Raw genomic sequence first — 22989 nt, 5'->3', positions numbered from 1 at the left:
TTATATTCACTCTTATTTAACGTTACGAAATATAATATCAATAATATTATAAAAAAAACATGTTAAATGTCACTGAGTAATACATAATAATATAAAAGTGTCAGCAGATAAATTAAATTATTTACCTGGTAACACTGATAAAAAAAACTTTTTGCCGTTTGGTTTCTGCGCGCGCATGTCTCGTTCCCTCGCAATAGCATAAATTTTCGAAGTCTGCGCTTCGTAGGATAATGGCTTCGATTACAAATTCGAAGCCCGCAGAAGTGAACGGTGAATGTCCGTGTAACTCGAGTAAGAGATATAAAATGGAAAATAACAATAAAGTGACTGTTGTCTTGGGTGCTCAGTGGGGTGATGAGGGAAAAGGAAAAGTGGTGGATCTTCTTGCTGTAAACTCGGACATCGTGTGCCGCTGTCAGGTTATATTTACTGATATAATACAATATTTTTCGTGTTAATTATATCTTTAATAATTTGTTACTATTATATGTAGATCGATAAAAATACAATTGAGTATTACCGTTCAATAACATTTACATAAATTTATTAAAAACATTGTTTGAGGTTATAAAATTAATAATGTTTTCTTTTATATTTGTTGAATAACAATCGAGGATTTGTATGCCTATTATTACAGATGTCTCATTTAAACATTCAAGTTCACTTTTCTTTTAAGATGATGTTGAATTGGCAATACGCCAAATTGTTTGAAAATACGCTGCGCTTGTTTTTTTTAAACCATACATTGTTATTCTAAGTCACGTAAATCAGCGCACAATAAGTACATCATTATTACGCAATAATCGTGCGCATTTCCCGCGAACGATGCGTTTTTTTTTAATCATGTGACCATGATTGATGTGTATGGCATAACGTTCTGAAACGCAAATAGATGTCATGTTTAGTGGAGACGAATTGTGGATTATTGCCAAGGTCTGGGGCATTTATTGTTGTGCTCGTTCGCATTAATATATAAAGGTTTCTGTATTTTCTAAATAGTTTTCTAAATTTAAATTAAAAATCAGGGGATTGGAGTAATTTTGGGCACTGGAATGTAATTTAATATAGTAAAGGTATCAAAGAAGTTGTACTTCCAGCTTCAATATTGCAACAACAAAATATATAGTCAATGTTGATAAGTAATCGTTGTTAATGTTTAACGGTGTCATTAGTTCCTGATAAAACCACTACAAACTAGTGAATATTGAACCCGGCAATCATCTGACTCATTATCATAAATATCACTGGTTGTAACTAGTCAGATAAAATATAAATGGTTATGCAACTGTTTTTAAATCATAAATTAAATTACATTTATATTATGTTTATTTTATATGTATAGAACCAGAGTAGTAACTATTTTAGTTAGGTATTAAGTTTGCAACTATAACAACCATTATCAAGTACATCTGATAAAAAAAAATTAAATATATAAAAAAAATTGTTCAAAAAAAGTATTGGTGAAATGGATTTAAAAAAAAATAGGAAATAACTCACATTATTTCTTTATAAATACATACACAACAATGTTATATTGGTACAATGGTATTTGTATTTTTTTTTTTAAGATAAGGCATAATTATGCAGCGTGAGTCATTGTTAAACTTTATTATTTAGATAAACTTTCAAGGCCACATAATAGTTCAAATTACTCTATCATCATAATTGGACATGTTTCTTTTCAAAAGGGAAACCCATAGTTTATAATGACTATACATTAATTTAATTGTCAGATCTAATGATAATTATGACTTCCATTGTATATTTTTTGAAAATTTTCCATTGATTATATAAAATAATATGAATATATTGAACTGAAATATGACTATTTATTTTTATATATATATATTTATTTATTAATAATAATAGAGCTTTTTTTTTTTTATAGAATAGGAAGGTGGACGAGCATATGGGCCACCTGATGGTAAGTGGTCACCAAATGCCCTTAGACATTGGCATTGTAAGAAATGTCAACCATCGCTTATAGCCAATGCGCTACCAACCTTGGGAACTAAGATTTTATGTTCCTTGTGCCTGTAATTACACTGGCTCACTCACCCTTCAAACTGGAACACAACAATATCAAGTATTGCTGTTTTGCTGTAGAATATCTGATGAGTGGGTGGTACCTACCCAGACGAGCTTGCACAAAGCCCTACCACCAGCTAAAATATTGTATGCTATTTATGTAGAATTGTAGATATTCAAGAGTCAATGTCTCATTGTCTTAGTTGGTAGTTTGTACGGCTGTAGATCACGAGGTTTTAGTTTCGAATTCCAGGTCAGAAGAATTTGTCACTAGCAGCCCACCTAGAAGGTGTTGGTGTTATACTTAATTGCATCAGCAAACATTCATGTTAGGTTCCACAACTTATCTCTTTCATCGTTTATAAGACAGACTCTTCAAATTTGATAGGCCAATTTTTCTAATACTATTTATCATATATTATATTAACTTTTTCTGTCGAAAATTCTCAGTAGCAGCCCGGCGTCTGGAAGTTGGAAGTGTGTACACTCCCGTGCCTCGAAAAGCACGTAAGGCCTTCCTGCGCCTGAACTCTTAGTTAGGGAATAGAGAATGTGCTTGCGTCACGCTTGTGCACTATAATATTTCCTATTACGCATTTAATTTCTTTTCAGATTGGTCGCCGTGCCCGAAAACGGTCCAGATGACATAACCATAATAACTGTTCCAAGTTTTAACCACTTATATCCACTTTAATTACATTCCTAAAGTTCTGATAACAACTTAGCCAAAATTCAAAACACGATTTTTTCACGAATCCATAATGAATACCATAGTTCATTTTTAATCTCGGCTGATGATGTCACGGCAATTCATCATTCAACAAGGTCATTGTTGTTTATTTATCTTTACTCTTACCATTGGAATATGTTAGTGTTTTTTATACATTGAAATTGTTTTTTTTTCATTCAAGTTAAAACAATCGTTTCTATATATAGATGTTCAGATAAAGTTATATTTGAGATTAGAATACTCGAAATAAATAGAATATTACATGGACTGATAACTTTCAAAGTGCTAACATACATATTAGTTTATGTATATTTATTTATAAATTATATTATCACTGTTAATATATATTTTATGTTATAATTGTAGGGATAACGATTTGTGTATACGAATACGTTGTATAAGGTCATAAATGAAGCAACGATTTACTTATTACATAGACACGCTATAGTTAGGAAATAAAGCCCTTTTTTTCCCCCACGGGAACAGTATGTGGGGCTCGATCGTGTCCAAGGCGTCGAGTGCGCCCTGAACATCGGAATATCCACTAAAAAACCAGCGGTAACCTTTCCGTCTTAACAAGGAGCGCCACAGGATCGAAGCCAATTAGGAGCCCTTACATGAGTCAATTTAATAACAATGTTATAAATGTATTTACCTAATTTTCGAGCCATTTATTGTTTGTATTATACAGTTTATATGCGGCTTATTTTCTCGAATTTGATCAACTTGACTCATCATACAGTTTACGGTGGCTTTGAACCGATTTGCATACTGCATAATTCTGCTAGGAAGTTTATATACCATTAGATTTACATAATCCATGCTATTTACTTATATCTCTGCTATATTATGCATAACAAACAGTTCTTGATTAATTTATCTTTATATATAATACAACACTATTCCACTTAACTACTTATATACTCGTTGGTCTAGTGGCTTGATATAAGGCCGCAGACCCGGAGGTCCTGGGTTCAATTCCCAGGTCGGACCAATAAAAAGTTATTGGATTTTTCTGTCAGAAAATTCTCAGTAGCAGCCCGAAGTCTGGAAGTTGGAAGTGTGTACATTCCCGTGCCTCGGAAAGCACGCAAAGCCGTTGGCCCTGCGCCTGAACTCTTTCCGGTCGTGTCGTATTGCCGTACTATCGAATTATGAGAGCTAGGGAATAGAGAGCGCACTTGTGTTTGCGCACACACTTATGCGCTATAATATATCCTGCGTAGTTGGCTAATCTCTCTTGAGATTGGCCGCCGTGGCCAAAATCGGTCTGGAGGCCATTATACTAATTCTACATTGTTATCATCCTTAAAACCTTGTGTAGTAAGGAAATTTAATTTTAGGAGTTCTGCCATACGTACCAATAAGCCAGAGACTATTATCGTTAAGAATTTTATTAATGCATACCTCTACAATTAGGCGTACGGTTTGTGTTAGAAGTGGGGAAGACAATAGCCCAAGGGTTTATCATTGAACCTGCGACGTTTACATCGCTACGCGGTCCGTAAACCATTGCGCCATTGACGGTTTTAATTTGATAATGATTTTCGAGAATCGTTAAAGACAGAGTTTTCAATTATTGCAGTATAACCTTATAGTGCAATTTATGGCGTAACAACTTTGTTATAATATCGTTCACAAAAAAAATTACTAGTTAAAATTGTATTGTGTGAATTTTCGCAATCTCCAAAGCAATATCGAGATGTAGAAATCACGAACTGATATCTAATTTCAAGGTTTGTTACCAATTCGATATCTATTGGGATATTATTATTAGCGTTGTTTTTTTTCAAATGCCTCCTCGTTCTAGTGGTTAGGTTAGTTACCGTTGGTTTGGTTATGGTTCCGAGTTCAAATATCAGGTCGTGAATATATAAATCTATTATGTGCCTGGTAATAAACATGCAAGCAGATTAAGAAATTAAATATAAGATACACCAAACGCAGGGACAACACGTCTATGAACTTAAAATATATAAAGTAACAGGCTATGAATGTCCCACTGAGGGTCCTAAGGCCTCTTCTCCTTTTTTTTTTGAGCAGAAAGGTTGGAGCTCATTCCACCACACAGCTCCAATGCGGGTTGGTGGAATAAGCATGTGGCAGAATTACAGTAAAATTAGTCACCTGCAGATTTCCTTCATCGTCAAGCACGAGATGAATTATAAACATGAAATTAAGCTCATGAAAATTCAGTAGTGCTTGGTTTGAACCCACGATCATCGGTTAAGAATCACGCGTTCTAACCACTAGGCCATCTCGGCTTAAATATATATATATATATATATATAGTATATGATACAATTATTAGGTTTGTCGTTGGTTAGGACATGAATTGCATGCTTGTCAGTCGAAATATAAAGCCTTTGAAACTGCAAAGCGCAGCAACTTATGTAATAATGTTATAGACTAAAACCTTCTCCGTATTGCGCTGCATTGTCTGGTATAAGTCAATTTCCTGATTGGTACAACGTGAGTGTCTTCAAATCCAGAGTAAACAAGTTTCTTCTAGGCAAGCGTGCTACATTCTAGACCGTGTCGATGCTTAACATCTTGCTTAATGCTTAATTTCTTCAGTTAGGCATTACAAAATAACATTGATTAGTATACATAGATAGATGTATTAAAAGTAAAAGGTATTAATTTGGACTCGATGTAAAGTAAAAAATAATAGTTTGTAAATGTCCCACAGCTGGGCTAAGGTCTCATAAAAAATTTGAAGCATTTCTCACGTTGTCTCAATGCGCGTTGGTGGATAAACATGTGACAATATTTCACTGAGATATAAAGATAATTATACTACTCCAAGCTTTGAAAATGGCTTGGAATACTTTTGTTCGTCTTGTTTATTTAAACGGCCAAAATTATTATTTCTATTTGTATATGCCAGTTTAAAGTAAAGATAAATGATCATTTAAAAAAAAGAAAAGGAGTCGTTTTCCTCCTAAGCAATTTCTTTATTATATACTTGTGTAAATAAAGTATATTAAAATTAAAAGTTAGATTTTATTTCAAAACGACGGTAAACTTTTGAATCGTTTCATTATTTTTTTCTTTATAGGGAGGAAACAATGCAGGCCATACCGTAGTGGTGGATGGCAAAGAGTTTGACTTCCATCTGCTTCCCAGCGGCATCATCAACAAGAAATGTGTCTCAGTTATAGGTAAGATTGAGAATATTTTTATCAAAATGCTCGCCCCGAATTCGTACGAGTAAAACTCATTTAAACTTACACCTGCCCTTAAAGTTGAAATTACCAAAAATTCTTTCAAACCGAATGCTTACATTATAAAATTAATCTATGTTCCGAAATTTCAGCTTTCTAGATTCAGTCGTTTGTGCGTTAAAGTTTAATACTCAGTCAAGACAAACGACTTTATAAGTATTTATAAAAATACTTATTATTCGTTATGACAGGATAAAATTGAATGTAGAAACGACCGACAAGAAAATGTTAATTGATATTATTAACTGAAAATAAACTCAGGGCTATGTCATTTTACCTCTAACACGCCACACTATCTGTGTAATCCTGCTAAAATATACATCTAAATTAAACTTTTTGTGGAAAATTGCGCTTTTTTAAAAAAAATATATATAAACATAAAAAGCAAAACCTTGTAAATACAAATTTGAACCAAATAGTTAAGCCATTTCCGAGATACAGATAAATAAATATAGTTAAATGATAACTTATCATATACAATATCAACGATTACTAACTCCACGCTTTTATCATCTAAATAATAATTTAAGGAGCCTTATTTAATCTGTACTAGCGTTCATCCAGTGGTCGAAATCATTTCTGAATTTTGTAAGAAAACATGAATTTGTATGTTTCTAACATTTTTTTCCACTGTTTATCCATTTTTTACTGATAACACTAAAATTCGTAAATGGCTATCAAAAGAAAAAAAAAGTGAATCAGAAAATCTTTTTACGTATACATTTAGATATTCTTAAATTGTTTATCAATAAAAACTGGTACAGGACTGTCTTGATTGGTTACCCCCTACTGCGTTTTACTGTCATTAATTATTTGTAGCGTTGTGTTCTAACACGAGAGACATAAAAATATCTCACAATAAATGCTACGTTCTGTCATATTCATTATAATTTATATAATTCTTATAGATACGTATATAAGAAGTATATTATTATAGGACAGAAGTTACCATAAACCATTGTTGTTTGGCTGGCCAACTAGTTTTCCTTATCTGCTTTATATGTTCAATAAAAATTTAACAACTTCGTTTCGACTTCATTTGTTAATCAAATGTGACGTTTCAATTCAACTTTAATTTTTCGATGAAAATGATTATCAATTTAAATTTATCGATATAAATTGAGTTTTATTAAAATATGATCTTCTGGTGGTAGGGCTTTGTGCAAGCTCGTCTGGGTAGGTACCACCCACTCATCAGATATTCTACCGCAAAACAGCAGTACTTGCAGTATTGTTGTGTTCCGGTTTGAAGGGTGAGTGAGCCAGTGTAATTACAGGCACAAGAGACATAACATCTTAGTTCCCAATGTTGGTGGCGCATTGGTGATGTAAGCGATGGTTAACATTTCTTACAATGCCAATGTCTAAGGGCGTTGGTGACCACTTACCATCAGGTGGCCCATATGCTCGTCCGCCTTCATATCCTATAAAAAAAGATACGAATTATGTATTTATAAGCGACATGAAAAGAAATAGATTATTCGAAATCATATATGTAGCAAACTGAACTTTTATGGATATTTAATAGACACGATCTTAGCATCTTAACCGACAACCGTTGGAGTAGACGTGTTCTGGAGTGGAGACATTATCTGCTCAAAGCCCTGACATCAATACAAAGTCCTATCACCGTATTTATTTATCGATTTCCATAATAATTTCCATAATCGTACAATATTCCACGATGTCCACAAAAAGTTCATGATTATTCGCAAATGGAAACCAAATTATGTAGTAATGAAAACAGAGCAATTTGCAAGGAATTTAAAACGTTACCATCACACGGCATTAGACAGTACCAAGACACGACAAGCACGGTAGCAACGTAAAGTCTGATGGCTGAACTAATCATGCTGTCCGAATTAATAGCAAGCCTTACCTAGATTTACGATATTCGCTTTCATTCCGTTTGTCAAAATAAAAGTAACCGTTTACAAATCGAATCGTTCTCGAATATTTTTCGTGATAAATTTTCCTTCTAAATTCGTAATGACACGCAAATGACGGAACAATTTATGTAAATTACGGTCGTTATTCGTAAAACTTTTGTGTTTTTTTTTTATTAAAATATATGTATGATTACGTGATCAGCGTTATAACAATTTTAAAAGTTTAATAACAATGTTATAAAATCTATTTATATATTATTTTAATTTTCCTCCTAGCAAGTAAAAAAGATGCAAATCACTACATACTATTAAATAAAATCCTCTGTCGATTATTTGTATATATATATATATATATATAAATTGAAAAATATATATATATATAAATTGAAAAATATATATATATATAAATATATGCCTGTAATTACGGCTCACTCACTTCAAATCGGAACACGTTAATACCAAGTACTGCTGTGTTGCGGTAGAATATCTGATGAGTCGGTGGTACCTACCCAGACGAGCTTGCACAACACCCTACCACCTGTAAATACGGTTTTCAACAATGAACGGAGTTATTCATGAGGAAGGTTTAGGTATAAAGTTTATTAAGGAAAATTTTTTTTGTACAAAATAGTTTTTTTTATGTTTGTGTTTAAAATGGTTCTGTAACCCTTTTTGTGTACAATAAAGCATATTCTATTCTATTCTACGTTCTATGTAGAACCTCATTCTATCAGTGCGAAGCCGGGACGTGTATATACTAATTAATAATTACTATATAACCCCTGGGGTCGAACCTGTGTCCTTAAAGTATTCCTAAATATATTTATAACTATTCCCTGTTTTTAGTACCCTTGCTAGGTAAAGAAACAAAAATTACAGCAGTGCTCTTCTATAAGGGCTCAGATCCTTCAAGGTGGACTTATGTTGATACGCTATTTTGATGCTTGTTTTCTTTAAATGTTATAATAATTATAGTCAATGTCACATATCACTTTCAGACATTTTACAATCTTCATATGCGGTGAATAATTCGTTTGGTCTGACATTATAATTCTACCGCTGCCCCTAGACAAGTCACAGTTCGATTGTCGATTTCGTTTGCAGAAAACGGTACAGTAACAGTAACAGCCTGTTAATATCCCACTGTTAGGCTAAGGCCTCCTCTCCCTTTTGAGGAGAAGGTTTGGAGCTTATTTCACCACGCTGCTCCAATGCGGGTTAGTAGAATACACATGTGGCATAATTTCAATGAAATTAGACACATGCAGATTTCCTCACGATGTTTTCCTTCACCGTCAAGCACGAGATGAATTATAATCATAAATTAAGCACTTGAAAATTCAGTGGTGCTTGCCCGGGTTTGAACCTACGGTCGTCGGTTAAGATTCACGCGTTCTAACCACTAGGCCATCTCGGGTTGGATGGATTTACCACATCATCTATAATTAGCGTATTGTATAATTTAGAGTTTAGATGAAAGCGAAGTTCGAAAACGGTCGACAATAATTGTCGAACCCACTTTGTTGTTGGTAGCGCCCTGGTCTGTTGTAGAGATCGAAGACTACGTAATTTCAAATGAAACGGTGATTTAGATTGTTAATTTAATACCATGTTTAATTAAATAAATTATAACCCACTGACTAATTAACTGTTGTTTACGTAAAATAATTTTATTGTACTTATTAGGCAACGGCGTGGTCATTCACCTGCCGGGACTGTTCGAGGAGCTGAAGAAGAACGAGCTCAAAGGAATGGAAGGTTGGGAGAAACGGCTCATCATCTCCGACAGAGCACACATAGTATTCGATTTCCATCAACTGGTAATTATTAATTTGATATACTTAATAATATTTTTTTAGAATGAAATTTTGAAACGTTTTATCTATGGGTGACATTATAGGCACGACACTCTTTGTCATTTATCTATTTCGCTCCCAGGATTTATCTTGGGGGCTTCCCCTTACATGTTTCGAATCTGAACTATATTGAATGTTGCAAACTGTTTGTTAAATTATGTATTAACATAAGTATAAAAAAAAATATATTTTTATTCAGTTTACTGACGTCATAATTTTTTCTTATACTCACAAGAAAGCAAACGTGTGCCTTAAATTATGTTAAACCTTTTATGAGATAAGTTTAGGTATATTTGCATTACTCCTGGGACATTATTCACAAACGGTCATCTGATCCCAAACTAAGCAGAGCTTGTATTATGGACACCAGACAATTGATATACTACAAATACTAATTTTCTTTTGTAAATACATACTTATGTAGGTAATTACACCCAGACTCAGGACAAACAGACATGTTCATACATCATTAAATGTATACTAGCTCGAAGGACAATTTTTAATAATCCTGACATCTGTGACATGACATCCTATGATCTGTGACATCAATTCCATCGCGCACAAAGAAATTTGGCAACTCCTTTCTTTGTCGCACTACCAAAAAATGGAATTCCTTACCAGCTCACGTGTTCCCCTCCTCTTACAACCCGGGTTCCTTCAAACGAGGCGTGAAGAGGCATCTTGCGGGCCGGCAAGGCGGGGACGGCTAGTACAGAACATTCTTCCCGACTACTGGCCGTTGTCGCGTTTGGACTCTACTACCACTTACCATCAGGTGGAGTAGAGTCATTTGCCATCCCGGGGCATATAAAAAAAAAACATTAGATACATATTCAAAATTATTATTATTAATAATAATAAATAATAGATGAAATTAGCATCAATAATTACAATTTTTATTTTGCGAATATCTGTGTATTTCAATACAAATTAATAAAAGATAAAAGCGTTTGCTTCGATAGTACTTTGAAATTAAATTCCAAAGTTTTCTAATCATATCTCAGAATAGCTAGACATAATATATAACAAGTTTTATTACTGATTAACTAAACAAGACCATGAGAAAGAGAAACAAATCTAATATAAACAACGATATTCAAATGTCAACCAATATATATTTCAATAACGGTAAGGGTTAAATTATGTTCAATTGTTAATATTGAAATTGTATAAACGATGTAATAACATTGTCAAAGTTATTTCAACGTGCAAGGAAGTTGTTAACTTGATAAGTAATACGTATGATATGAAAAGATGCTGATATAAGTACAAGCTGTAGGCTCTTATAGACATTTTTAGTAATCATATTAATTGAAGACATGACCGAATGTTTCTTTTTTTTTTTTTAAAGTAGTACTGTCTATGGGAAAATCTCAATGTCTTCGATAAGTATATATAATATTTGACAGTGTGCTATAATGCTATCTATGAGCAGGGTATATTCCGGGTACCTTTGTCGTATTTGATTATAATAATAATGCCCTGGGATATTATTCACACACAGCCATCTGATCCCAAACTAAGCGGAGCTTGTACTATGGAAACCAGACAATTGATATACAACATATATTAATTTCTTTTATAAATACATACTGATATAGATAATTACACCCAGACAGACTCAGGACAAACAGACATGTTCATGCACACAAATGTCTGTCCTGGGTGGGAATCGAACCCACAACCAACGGCGTGAAAGGCAAGTATCAACCAACCACGCCAACCGACCCGTGAAATTATACGGCAATTAATACGTAATCTTGAATTGGTATATAAACAATACATGAAGCGTTTAAATAAATACAAAATAAACCAACTGTATACTGATAGCATTTATGTCACGAAAATACTTTACATATAGACTAATAATAAATATAATATATTACCAATAAAGTTTTTTTTTTTTTTTTTAAGAAATTATTATAAATGGAATCTAATACTGTCTATGATTATATACGGTTAGATTGTCTTATATGAAACGAAAGAGTATTACATAGCTTTATATTTAAGGTACTTACTGTTCGTAAAATATTGTTACATCAATACGTAATTCCAGTGATGCCAACTCCTGCAAAATAGGGAATATTTTGCTAGGCCCAACCTCAAATTCCCCTAAATATCGATTAAGAACCCCTAAATTTTTGTTGTACACTCGGTTTGAGAGGTAATTTCAAATACAAATTAAAAATATATTCAAGTAGTATGAAATAGCTGTTGTATTTATGCGAGTGCATTTTACACATCTACATACATTAATTAATGACCTCATAATATTAATGACGTACAGTACACTACAGTAACAGCCTGTTAATGTCCCACTACTGGGCTAAGGCCTCCTCTCCATTTTGAGGAGGTTTGGAGCTTATTCCACCACGCTTCTCCAATGCGGGTTTGTAGAATACACGTGTGGTAGAATTTCAATGAAATTAGACACATGCAGGTTTCCTCACGATGTTTTCCTTTACCGTCAAGCACGAGATGAATTATAAACAAAAATTAAGCACATGAATATTCAGTGGTGCTTACCCGGGTTCGAACCCACAATCATCGGTTAAGATTCACGCGTTCTAACCACTAGGCCATCTCGGCGTTTAATTTTAGTATTAATGATGATAACAATGAAATTAAACGGTTTTTATTTTTCATTTAGTGACCAGAAATCGAAGCCCGGGCCTCCTACGTGTTGTACAAGCACGCTGACCGTTGAGCTGATTATTTCAATCTCAATATATTATAGTTTTTTTTATATTTCTTTTATAGTCACGCTTGGAGTTTATATTTGGTTTAGTTTGTTGGTTGCTTTAGAGGCTTAATATAAATTGTATTAAGTTATACGTTTTTTTTTAAGGAAAAAAAGTCTTGAATAATAGACCCACTAAATAAATGTACCCTCTAAAGCCCCTGGACATCTTGATTCCCCCCAAATTTCGGGGGAAAACCCCAAGTTGGCATCACTGGGTAATTCAACTGCCATGACTAAATACTGACCGCTCATTGGTTGCTTATTGCGCCTTTGATTGCTCAATGACCAATCAGTTAAAGTAGTTACCTGACGTTGGGTTTCAGAAACTGTCAAAATGGTAATGTCAGATTTTTCGATGATCTTTGATTATTCGTATGCTACCCAAAGAATTATAAATCAGCTACAAATAATTTAACGTAGTTTTATTAAAAAGTTCTCTCAAATTATTATTATAACATTATTTGAATCATTATAGTTTGTTTAAATACGTTTTTTTTTTATTTCGGTGTCTATATCACCAGTTTCCAAACTAAGATGTTAAGAAAATTTTAATAGTTAATACGCGTTGAACATTGAAGTAGTTTTAAAACATTATTTAAAAAAGTTAAATAAGTATTCCTTTATCTTTTTCGTAATACAAAAAAAAAACAGTTTAAATAATTAATTGATAAAAAAAAACTTGTTAATACATTTTATTAAAAATTTCACAAATGAAAAAATATATGATAAAATAAGTTTTCTTTTTTTTTTATCTTTTTATTCTTATTTTCTTATCCTGTTTTTTCTTTTATTTTTTTTAATTAATTTATTAGGTTTTCGAACGTTAAACGGTATTATTTTTTTAATAAATATAAATTTTACAAAGAATACCTTAAGGGGCTGGGTTACATCATAAATTATATATGCAATTCCTATATACTCTTTCTGGAGACGACAGCTTAAAGGGTCAGGTTAAACTAGTGATCTATTCCATCGCTAAACTAACCCTATACTATTGAGCTAATTACGTATAAAATACCTTGTGTGTGTATTGGTGTGTGTGTATTGGTGTGTGCGTGGTCGATTTCGTACTTTTCAATATGAATATCGAGAAGTCGACACAAGTTTTAGTTTCGATGAATGTCTCGTTCCAGGTCGATGGTCTCCAGGAAGCTGAGAAAGGGAAGAACTCGCTCGGCACGACTAAGAAGGGCATCGGCCCGACCTACTCGTCGAAAGCCACTCGTAACGGTATAAGGATAGGCGATCTGCTCGGCGACTACAGTATTTTTGAGGATAAGTACGTGATTTCACACAAGGATATAGTTTTTAGCTTTTAATTTACCGAGGCCTTTGGAAATAATTAATAATGTTACAAAGATTTGATTCGTATAAAACATACTATAATATCTACTTGTGTATCCGCCCGCGGCTTCGCTCGCGTTTAAAGGGGGGGGGGGGGGGGAGGTGTATTCTATGTCTGTTCCAGTACCGCTAACAACGTGCAAATTTCATAATAGTCAGTTGAGAAGTTAAGATGTGTAACCGTAAACAATAAATTTACTTTCGCATTAATAATATTATAAGGTAGGCATATGGGCCACCTGATGGTAAGTGGTCATCAACGCCCATAGACATTGCCATTGTAAAAAATGTTAACCATCACTTACATCGCCAATGCGCCACCAACCTTTGGAACTAAGATGTAATGTATCTTGTGCCTGTAATTACGCTGACTCACTCACACTTCAAATCGGAACACAACAATACCAAGTACTGCTGTTTTGCGGTAGAATATCTGATGAGTGGGTGGTACCTACCCAGACGAGCTTGCACAAAGCCCTACCACTAGTATATCTATCAGATTTTTACGGGTAAATATAAGATTTAAATTTTTTAATGGGATTTTTTAATACAGTATACATTAAAGTCATATAAAGTGACTAAATCATGCAATGCAAATATAAATCGAAGTATTTTAGCAATTGATCAAGCAACTATCATAGCAACGACATAGAAAGATAATAAAAGTTTATTTACAAGCATAGATTTAGATTAACATTATTTACCAAACACTTTATGTTTGTTATCTCTTAATTATCGACACGTGCCTTTATTGTCGATTGAACAGAATTTGTATGAGCAGAAAAATTGTAATCACCTAATAAATGATCATAATAGATGAGCGTATTTGTAGGCTTTTGACAAAATTTAGGCGAAATTGGTGCATTTTTTGTCGCTCTATCATCGTTCCGTTTATCGCTCTTTAGAGGCAATGTTCATATATTTCGATACATTAAAAATATATTTTCGAATCGAATTAAACAAAAATTTGGTGTTAGGTTTAGGGTGTTTGTTATTAAATTACAAGTCATGTGAAATTAATTATCATTCCATACCCATGGATGTAAAGTCCTAACTGTGCCGTCCTGAAGTTATGCTCTCCGAGGCGTTCTCGCGTTAAAAACTGTTAAAAGTGATGCCATTCAATAGGTATTTGAAAACGAGCAAATGCGTGTTTGCGTACACCCTAGTCTCCCTAAATAATGGCCACCGTGGCCGGAATCGGTTAGGTTGACTTGGTGGCAGGGCAATCCATTCATAGAATATTTTCTCGAAAAACATCATTACTTAGTTTTGTCGTGTTTCGGTTTGGAAGGTGAAGGAGCTAGTGTAACTACAGGCACAATGAACAAAACCTCTTAGTTCCCAAAGTTGATGGCGCATAGGCGATTTAATGGATGGTTAACATTTCTTATAGTGCCAACGTATATGGGTTTTGGGTAATTACTTACCATTGAATTAATATTACAGTCATGTTATATAATTATATAATATACAAACTATATATAATTGTTATACTATTATTATGAAAAACACATTTTATATGCTAATCGAAAATTATCATATTATTTAACAAGAGCGATCCTCGATTTCAGATTCCGCACGTTAGCAGCGAACTACAAGAGAATGTTTCCGTCTCTTGAGTTGGACATCGAGACCGAACTGGCCAGGTACGGCGACTACGCGGCAAAGATAAGGCCGATGGTCAGGGATACAGTGTCGTATCTACACACGGAAATACAGAACGGGAAGAAAGTTTTAGTCGAGGGTGCCAATGCCGCCATGTTGGATATTGATTTCGGTGAGTGCTTCTAAGGCATATCCTAGCTGCGATAGCTCTTCTCGTTCATTGCTTTATGAAGTCTTATAAACATTATTTAAGCGATGTTTTGCGATATTATCTATTCGAAAATGGATTTTTGCTTCTTAATGCTTTTTTTTATTTATTTTTTTATACAATAGGAAGGTACGAGCATATGGGCCACCTGATGGTAAGTGGTCACCAAACGCCCTTAGACATTGGCATTGTAAGAAATGTCAACCATCACTTATAGCCAATGCGCCACCAATCTTGGGAACTAAGATTTTATGTCCTTTGTACCTGTAATTACACTGGCTCACTCATCAGCTTGCACAAAGCCCTACCACCAGTATGCATGCTTTGTGATATTTGTTGCTGTTAGTACATAATATGTGTAGCGTCAGAAAAATAGTCCATTGACGTCATACGATATTCCATTTAAAAATACTGACAGCATTTAGAAAGGATAATACGTTTTTAATATTACTATTGATGTCGCTTATTCTTAAATAATTTAAAAGTATTCTATAATTTTGTGTATGATTTGTCATGTTCCAGGCACCTATCCCTACGTGACGTCATCGAATTGCAGTATCGGCGGAGTTTGTACCGGCCTCGGTCTCCCGCCCAAGCTAATCGGCGACGTACTCGGAGTCGTCAAGGCTTACACCACTCGGGTTGGAGATGGACCATTCCCTACAGAATTACACGATGTAAGTATATCTGTCTGTATGTAAATGTGATATAATTATGTAAATAGTGATATTATAAATTTATTTTTGGCGCTAAGATCTATCGCCATTTGAATTAAAAAAGAATATTCATACATTATTAAATACATTGATCGCCAAAAAATTTTTTTGCGCTGGCAATCGTAACATCGCTAGTGGTTATAGTACTAGTGGAACAGTAGTAACGTGTTTTGCGCGCAGGAGACGGGCGAGCTGCTGCAGTCGCGCGGGCACGAGGTGGGCGTGACGACGCGGCGCGTGCGGCGCTGCGGCTGGCTCGACCTGGTCGTCGTGCGCTACACCGCCACCGTCAACGGGTACACCTCGTGAGTACCGCCCGTACTGTCCCACACGAGTCACATACACGGGGGGCGCACACTGGACGTGGTGCGCTACTACTGATCTAGTCCTCCTATCACACGTGGAGGCAATATTTCGCATTGTTTCGTGTTTTTTAAGTTTCTTGCCTTTAATTTGATATCATAACATGATTTTCCAAATTTTCCTATTCACGTATGTGATAAATATATATTCTAAATAGTTTTTGTGCCATTTTTTAGATTATGTCTAACGAAACTCGACATTTTGGACACGTTGAAAGAAATTAAAGTTGGTGTCGCGTACAAATTGAATGGAAAGAAGATCGATTACTTCCCGTCGTCGATGCCCGAACTGAGTAATGTTGAGGTACAATTAATATAATTATTATTTTATTAGTTAAGTATCCACGGCAAATGCCCTATCACAAATGCCTCCTCTCCTCTTTAGGAGAAGTTTTGGAGCTTGTGGAATACGCACACTATTCCTAAAACTATTTGGTTATATATGTACATCTGTCAGATTTTTATTCGAGAAATATAACAATGGATATAGACAGATAAATAGGATGATAAATCTTTAGTGACGTAAACCATTAGAGTTAGCTAGATTATTATAGAATTAAGCATATTTTTATGTATAGTACAGTAATTAATTATTAGTACTTACATTTTTTATATAATATTTTAGGTAGAATATTTAACACTGCCGGGCTGGGCGTGCAGCACCGAGGATGTTAGAGAGATGTCTAAATTACCGGAAGCGGCGAGAACCTACGTCAGAACCATTGAGGACTACCTACAAATACCGGGTAAGATTATATATAGCAATAACGTATACCAATATGGCCACCGTCGATTATGCAAGATTATTTTTAACTATATGTATTTTTTTACATTTGTGTATTCAGACCGACGAACTGAAATAGATAAAGAATGTCCCAATTATTTTCTATCAATACTTATAAAGCATGTTAAACCACACACATTTTAACTTGCATAGTTTTTTTTTTTGCTCATACCGTTTTAATAAAATAATAATGTGAAGTTTACAGTACAGTACAGTAACAGCCTGTTAATGTCCCACTGCTGGGCTAAGGCCTCCTCTCCCTTTTGAAGAGAAGGTTGTGGAGCTTATTCCACCACGCTGCTCCAATGCGTGTTGGTGAATACACATGTGGCAGAATTTAAATGAAATTGACACATGCAGGTTTCCTCACGATGTTTTCCTTCACCGTTAAGCACGAGATGAATTATAATGTAATGTGAAGTTTGTGTACAGTTAAATCATTACCAAAATAATAATTTTTTTGTACGTATGTTTTCAGTGAAATACATCGGTGTGGGCCAAGGCCGCGAGTCCATCATCAACGCGGATTAACAGCGGAACCATTCGCGTGGTTTAGAAAATTGTTGTGTTTCGTCACGTGTGTAGCAGATCTCTCGACTTTCTGGAGCGTTTGACTATTTCATATTACTATAAATATAAAATACAAGTAGATTTAAAATTTAATTTATATCGTTTCTACATGTTAGATGAAACCAGATTTTTATGAACAAGAATCAACGCATTTACGGGCCTTTAAAATACAAACTATGTATATTTGTTATATTATTAAGTTGTATATGGAGTGGGACTTTTTATCAGATTCAGATGATTGATCAATCTCGATTTAATTTATATAATTGAATTTTAAATTTTAGAATTTTTCGACAACCGTCGCTTGTCGTTATAAAAATGCTAGCTGTCACTTATCGAAAGGACAATAAGTTTTTTTAATTAATGAGTCAAATTCAATTTTATACGGCCTTAGTTATAAAAAATGCTTAGCGGCTGTTTAAATATACAATGATTTCGCTCTTTCTGTCATTGTTCATTTGACATTCGCAAGAAGAAGACAGAGCATTGTTTAAATAATCACCCGCTAAAAAACGTTAAATAAATTATATGTATGATTCACCGTCACCCATTTACTTCTGCATATTAACTATGTGATAAAAAAAGTAAAATACAATTCATTCCATTTGCTGACTAAAACGAATTTAAAATGTTATGTTATTGGGGTGAGATGGAATATCGAAATTATTTATAATTGCATATTTAAACCCACTCATACTATCAAATAAAAGTTGATATGTGATTAATGCTGTGAAAAAAATATTTCTAAAATTACGCAATTATTAATTAACTAAATATATTTAATATATAAATAGTCAAACGCTCAAAAATTTTTAATTAAATTGTCAATTTTTCGATAATTTCGGAAATGAAATGCAGTTTTAGATAAAGAAAACATAGGTGCCGATTTTACTATCACGTAGAAGCAGTATTTTATATTTTAAAATAAACACGCTACGCAAGAACAATTCTCTAGGATATCCGAAATATATCGCGTATTATATATAATAATATACAATATGTTTCTATAGAACTTGTAAGATTTATAAAACAAATACATGCCTATTAACAGTGAAATAGTTGGCGATTGCTATGTTTGCAATTTGTCAGAGAGTCAACAAGAATATGCATACATGTTTGTATGGTTGACAAATTAGTTGATTAAGTATGCATAACAAAAGTTGCCATTTTTTCCTTGTTTGAGGTGCAACGTAAATTGACCGTATGTTCTCGTGATACTATTATTAACGATTCCGGTTAACTTCTTCGTGATGGAGACAGTTGCCTTCTCAAAATATTGTCAAACCATTCGAGATAAATAAAATAAATAAAAATTGAATTTTTAATAATAATATTAAAAATTTACTATGTAAGTATTTAAAACTATAATGTTTAATTAAAAATGTTTTTCTTTTTTTTATATTAAATCATATTTGTTGTATTTTCTACAAGTTCTATAGACATTAATAATATACACATAATCATTTTAGACAAATTTATGTTAAAGGGCCTTGTCCAGTCTTCATTCAGAAAATCTTGCTTGTACTTTATATGCAATAAATTAATTAATATTCGTATCGACAATAATAATAAATAGCTTCCCTTCAAATTCCATTTAGATATTTAGTCTGTGCATTGACAAAAAAATATCGTGTAAATGTTGCTACCTTTAATTATATTTTTTACCAAGGAATGATATATTTCTTTAAATATAATTTCATTATAAAAAAGATCTTATATCCATTCTCTTATGGTATATGCACAGACTAAAAATATTTTCAGATTTATTTTTATTATTCTCTGCATTATTAATAATAAATATAAAAAGCTTACTGTTTTGTAATATCTAAAGATAGGTAATATAGACAAAAAATGGCCTCCTTTTTTAAATTAAAAATAATTCCACCGCTACAAATAGGAAATATAAATTAAGTAATGAAATCACTACGCGAAATATTGGTGCTTCATACAAAATAATACACGGTAAGGAAATAAGTAGAATAATATTTTTAACTGCAAACAAGTTCAGATGCTGGAGTTTTTTATGATATGTGGCTGGCATGGTTCCTAATAGCTGTTTTTATATAAACAAAACGACTGTTGACGGTCTTTATTAAAATATAGTATTCAATAATTATATTAAAATTCAAATAAGCCTTCCGTATTTGAAATAGCATAGTGGTATTAGAATTTTACAAAATAACAAATAATAATAACAAACTTAGCGATAATAACATCGAGCACAAACATACAGACAGATGTTTGTAGTGAATAAATTATAGTTATTTTTGTGCTTACCTTGATACTAATTCAATTTCCATAGACATTTAAAGAACTAGACTGATTTTTAATTAAAATAAAACAACTACTAAGACATGAAAATTTTACAGTTTATGGTATTTATTCATAAAAATGGTATACGTATAATTCAATGGCATGTGGATAAAAAAGATAAAAAAGGGTCATTTTGAATGAGCTAATTTAATATTATATCAGTTTCACTAAAAAATAAAGTCTTCGCTTCGCTTCGTATTAAAATATCGGACTAGTAGAATATCGTGCTTGAGAATTTAATAATCATGTCTAGTTCTTTAAAATGTATGAAAATTTATTGTTTTTGAGTTAAATCATTTTTTTTATATTCGAGTAATGTGTTGAGAAGCGTTTTGTTGTAATTATATATTTCTTTCTACTTTTTTTTTTAAATAACATTCATCATGTTTTAGATTAATTATATTGTAATTCTTTATATCTTACGACGCTTATGAACATAAGACATTTTTAACAATTGATTTTTATATATATTTCTCCCATTCCAAAGATCTTTTTTAAAAAAAAAATCGTACTTACTGTATTGAAAAATCAACGTCGCTTTTTTAAAACGATTGACTTGTGTTTTATGTGATATCTGTATTTCTAATGTAAATACTTCAATGGTTACTATTATGCCAATAAATAATGGTTTATTCTTTTATGTATGTGTTTTATTTCGAGAACTTTTATTCAACGCGTGCTCTTTGTTTTTTTTTTTAATTTTAATAATTGTTTGAATTCGTCGCGAGAGGCGCTAGTGTAGTCGCTAGAAATGTCACATCGCTATTACACACAATCGCTAGTAATGTTATCATCGCGAATATTTACTAATTATTCATGATTGTGGCATTCTGATTAATTATGGCAGATATACGGTGAATCACTGTTTTAAACAAGTTTTGTCCTTTGGAAACGTATGCCCCTATCTCTTCGGAACAAAACAAGACTGCAATACTAAGGCATAATCAATATTTTATTTGATAGCTATGAAGTTAACTGCGGTTTATAAGGAATGAAAACAGCGTCTGTAGACCAATAACGTATACAGTATGCGTTATTGGTCTACAGACGCTGACTATATCATCATTACGATTTACAGACAATCATTAATCTGATACCAGACTTGGTCAAGAAGTACCCAAGTCAATGGCATGTGGTATTGTATAATAATAATCAGACAAATTATTGTATAATAATAATCAGACAAATTATTGTACAATAATAATCAGGTCTCGCGTTCGGGCGTCTAGCGATGGACTGACCAAATCAGATTTGCGGTGGGCGGCATTGCATAAATGTATTAAGATAACAGCTGTCAGAGAGAGATGGCACTTCGTGGCGACCACGACCGCTCTCCGAATAACGTTTCGACTATGAAGAATAATAATAAACAAAATATATGTAGATAATTTTTATTCACATTTAACATCTACTTGACATCTAAAGATCATTTTACATAGCAACAATATTTATTAATTTTAAAATCACTATCGCGGGGTCTGACAATTGGGCGTGGGCTAGTGAACATGGCCTACATAGAGTTACAAATTTTTAGAAAGGACAAATAGTGCAATATTTACAATTACAATTAGTGAAAAATCTTACTATGGGAATTATTTTTTGAGATATTTTAAGTTAGTGTCACGTCAACCTTATCGAAAATGAAATTGACTTCACGTAATAAAATAAACCAATACAAATATGTTTATAAAATATTTGAGTATTAATTGTAACACAAATTAGTTTCCAATTAGGCCACTAGATGTCACGCCTTCATCTGTCAAGATTCCAGTATGCTATTGCCCGGTTACTTACCAGAAACAATTCATTTTGTTTAAAGATAGAAATGTTAACAAGTCCACAAGCTGCCATTGGCTTATTACTTTCGGAACAAAAGTCTACAAATAACTATAAAATAATGAAGATAAATGTATGAATATGCCTAAAAGTTTTAATTAAAAAAAAACGTTAGTTACATACTATCTTTTAGCAAAACAAATGGTTTTTTGTAAATAGAAACCGGGCTTAAATATATTTTTGAGACATAATGTGAGGAAATCATCTTATTGATACATAAAAAGCAAATCTTAATTTAATAATTCGGTGGCTAATTCAATATTATAAAATAAATCAGTACATCCCAGGTATTATTTTAAAACATTTCAAATTAAATTTTGTAGTTCAAATAAATTAAAATTGGATTGATTTAATAAATTTGTAAATTCTAAATTAAAATAAAATATAATTAATCAAATGTTATTTCTTACAATGCTTAATTCATTTAATAATTTTGAATCAAATCAATCAATCTCTGACCGACATGATAAAAATTCAAAATTTATTTACAACAATTCAAATTTTAAACATTTTCATTAGTTCATAAATTCAATTCAATATTATTTTTTAGATAGTTCTATGATATAATAATGAAAATTTATTTACAACAATTCAAATTTTAAACATTTTCATTAGTTCATAAATTCAATTCAATATTATTTTTTAGATAGTTCTATGATATAATAATGTATGTAGGTAAAAATTTTTAATTTTATTTTTCACTACTAAAGATTAATTTTTTTTTTGTCAAGTCATTGCTTACTTTGTACAGCCAATTGGCTTTTTAATTACCAGA

At 32.6% G+C, this 22989-nt stretch overlaps 1 protein-coding gene across 1 annotated transcript; it reads left to right on the top strand.

Moving 5' to 3' along the window:
* The first annotated feature begins 150 nt into the window (after nt 1-150).
* LOC126776212 (adenylosuccinate synthetase) lies at nt 151-21018 on the top strand. The gene is made up of 10 exons (XM_050498522.1): nt 151-419; nt 5820-5922; nt 9561-9694; nt 13607-13752; nt 15392-15597; nt 16156-16310; nt 16530-16654; nt 16889-17015; nt 17337-17457; nt 17974-21018. The coding sequence occupies exons 1-10, from the start codon at nt 231-233 to the stop codon at nt 18024-18026; spliced, it is 1359 nt and encodes a 452-aa protein (XP_050354479.1). The 5' UTR covers nt 151-230; the 3' UTR covers nt 18027-21018.
* The last annotated feature ends 1971 nt before the right edge of the window (nt 21019-22989 follow it).

Source organism: Nymphalis io, chromosome 19, assembly GCF_905147045.1.
Source record: "Nymphalis io chromosome 19, ilAglIoxx1.1, whole genome shotgun sequence".
Lineage (NCBI taxonomy): Eukaryota > Metazoa > Arthropoda > Insecta > Lepidoptera > Nymphalidae > Nymphalis > Nymphalis io.
The sequence above is the reverse complement of the archived record's forward strand: the minus strand, read 5'-3'. Positions and strand labels throughout refer to the sequence as shown.

Coding starts and splice junctions, on each gene's coding strand:
- LOC126776212 (XM_050498522.1), top strand. CDS start 231: ATGGCTTCGATTACAAATTCGAAGCCCGCAGAAGTGAACGGTGAATGT. Junction 9,695..13,606: donor TATTCGATTTCCATCAACTG/GTAATTATTAAT, acceptor GTCTCGTTCCAG/GTCGATGGTCTCCAGGAAGC. Junction 16,311..16,529: donor TCCCTACAGAATTACACGAT/GTAAGTATATCT, acceptor TTTTGCGCGCAG/GAGACGGGCGAGCTGCTGCA.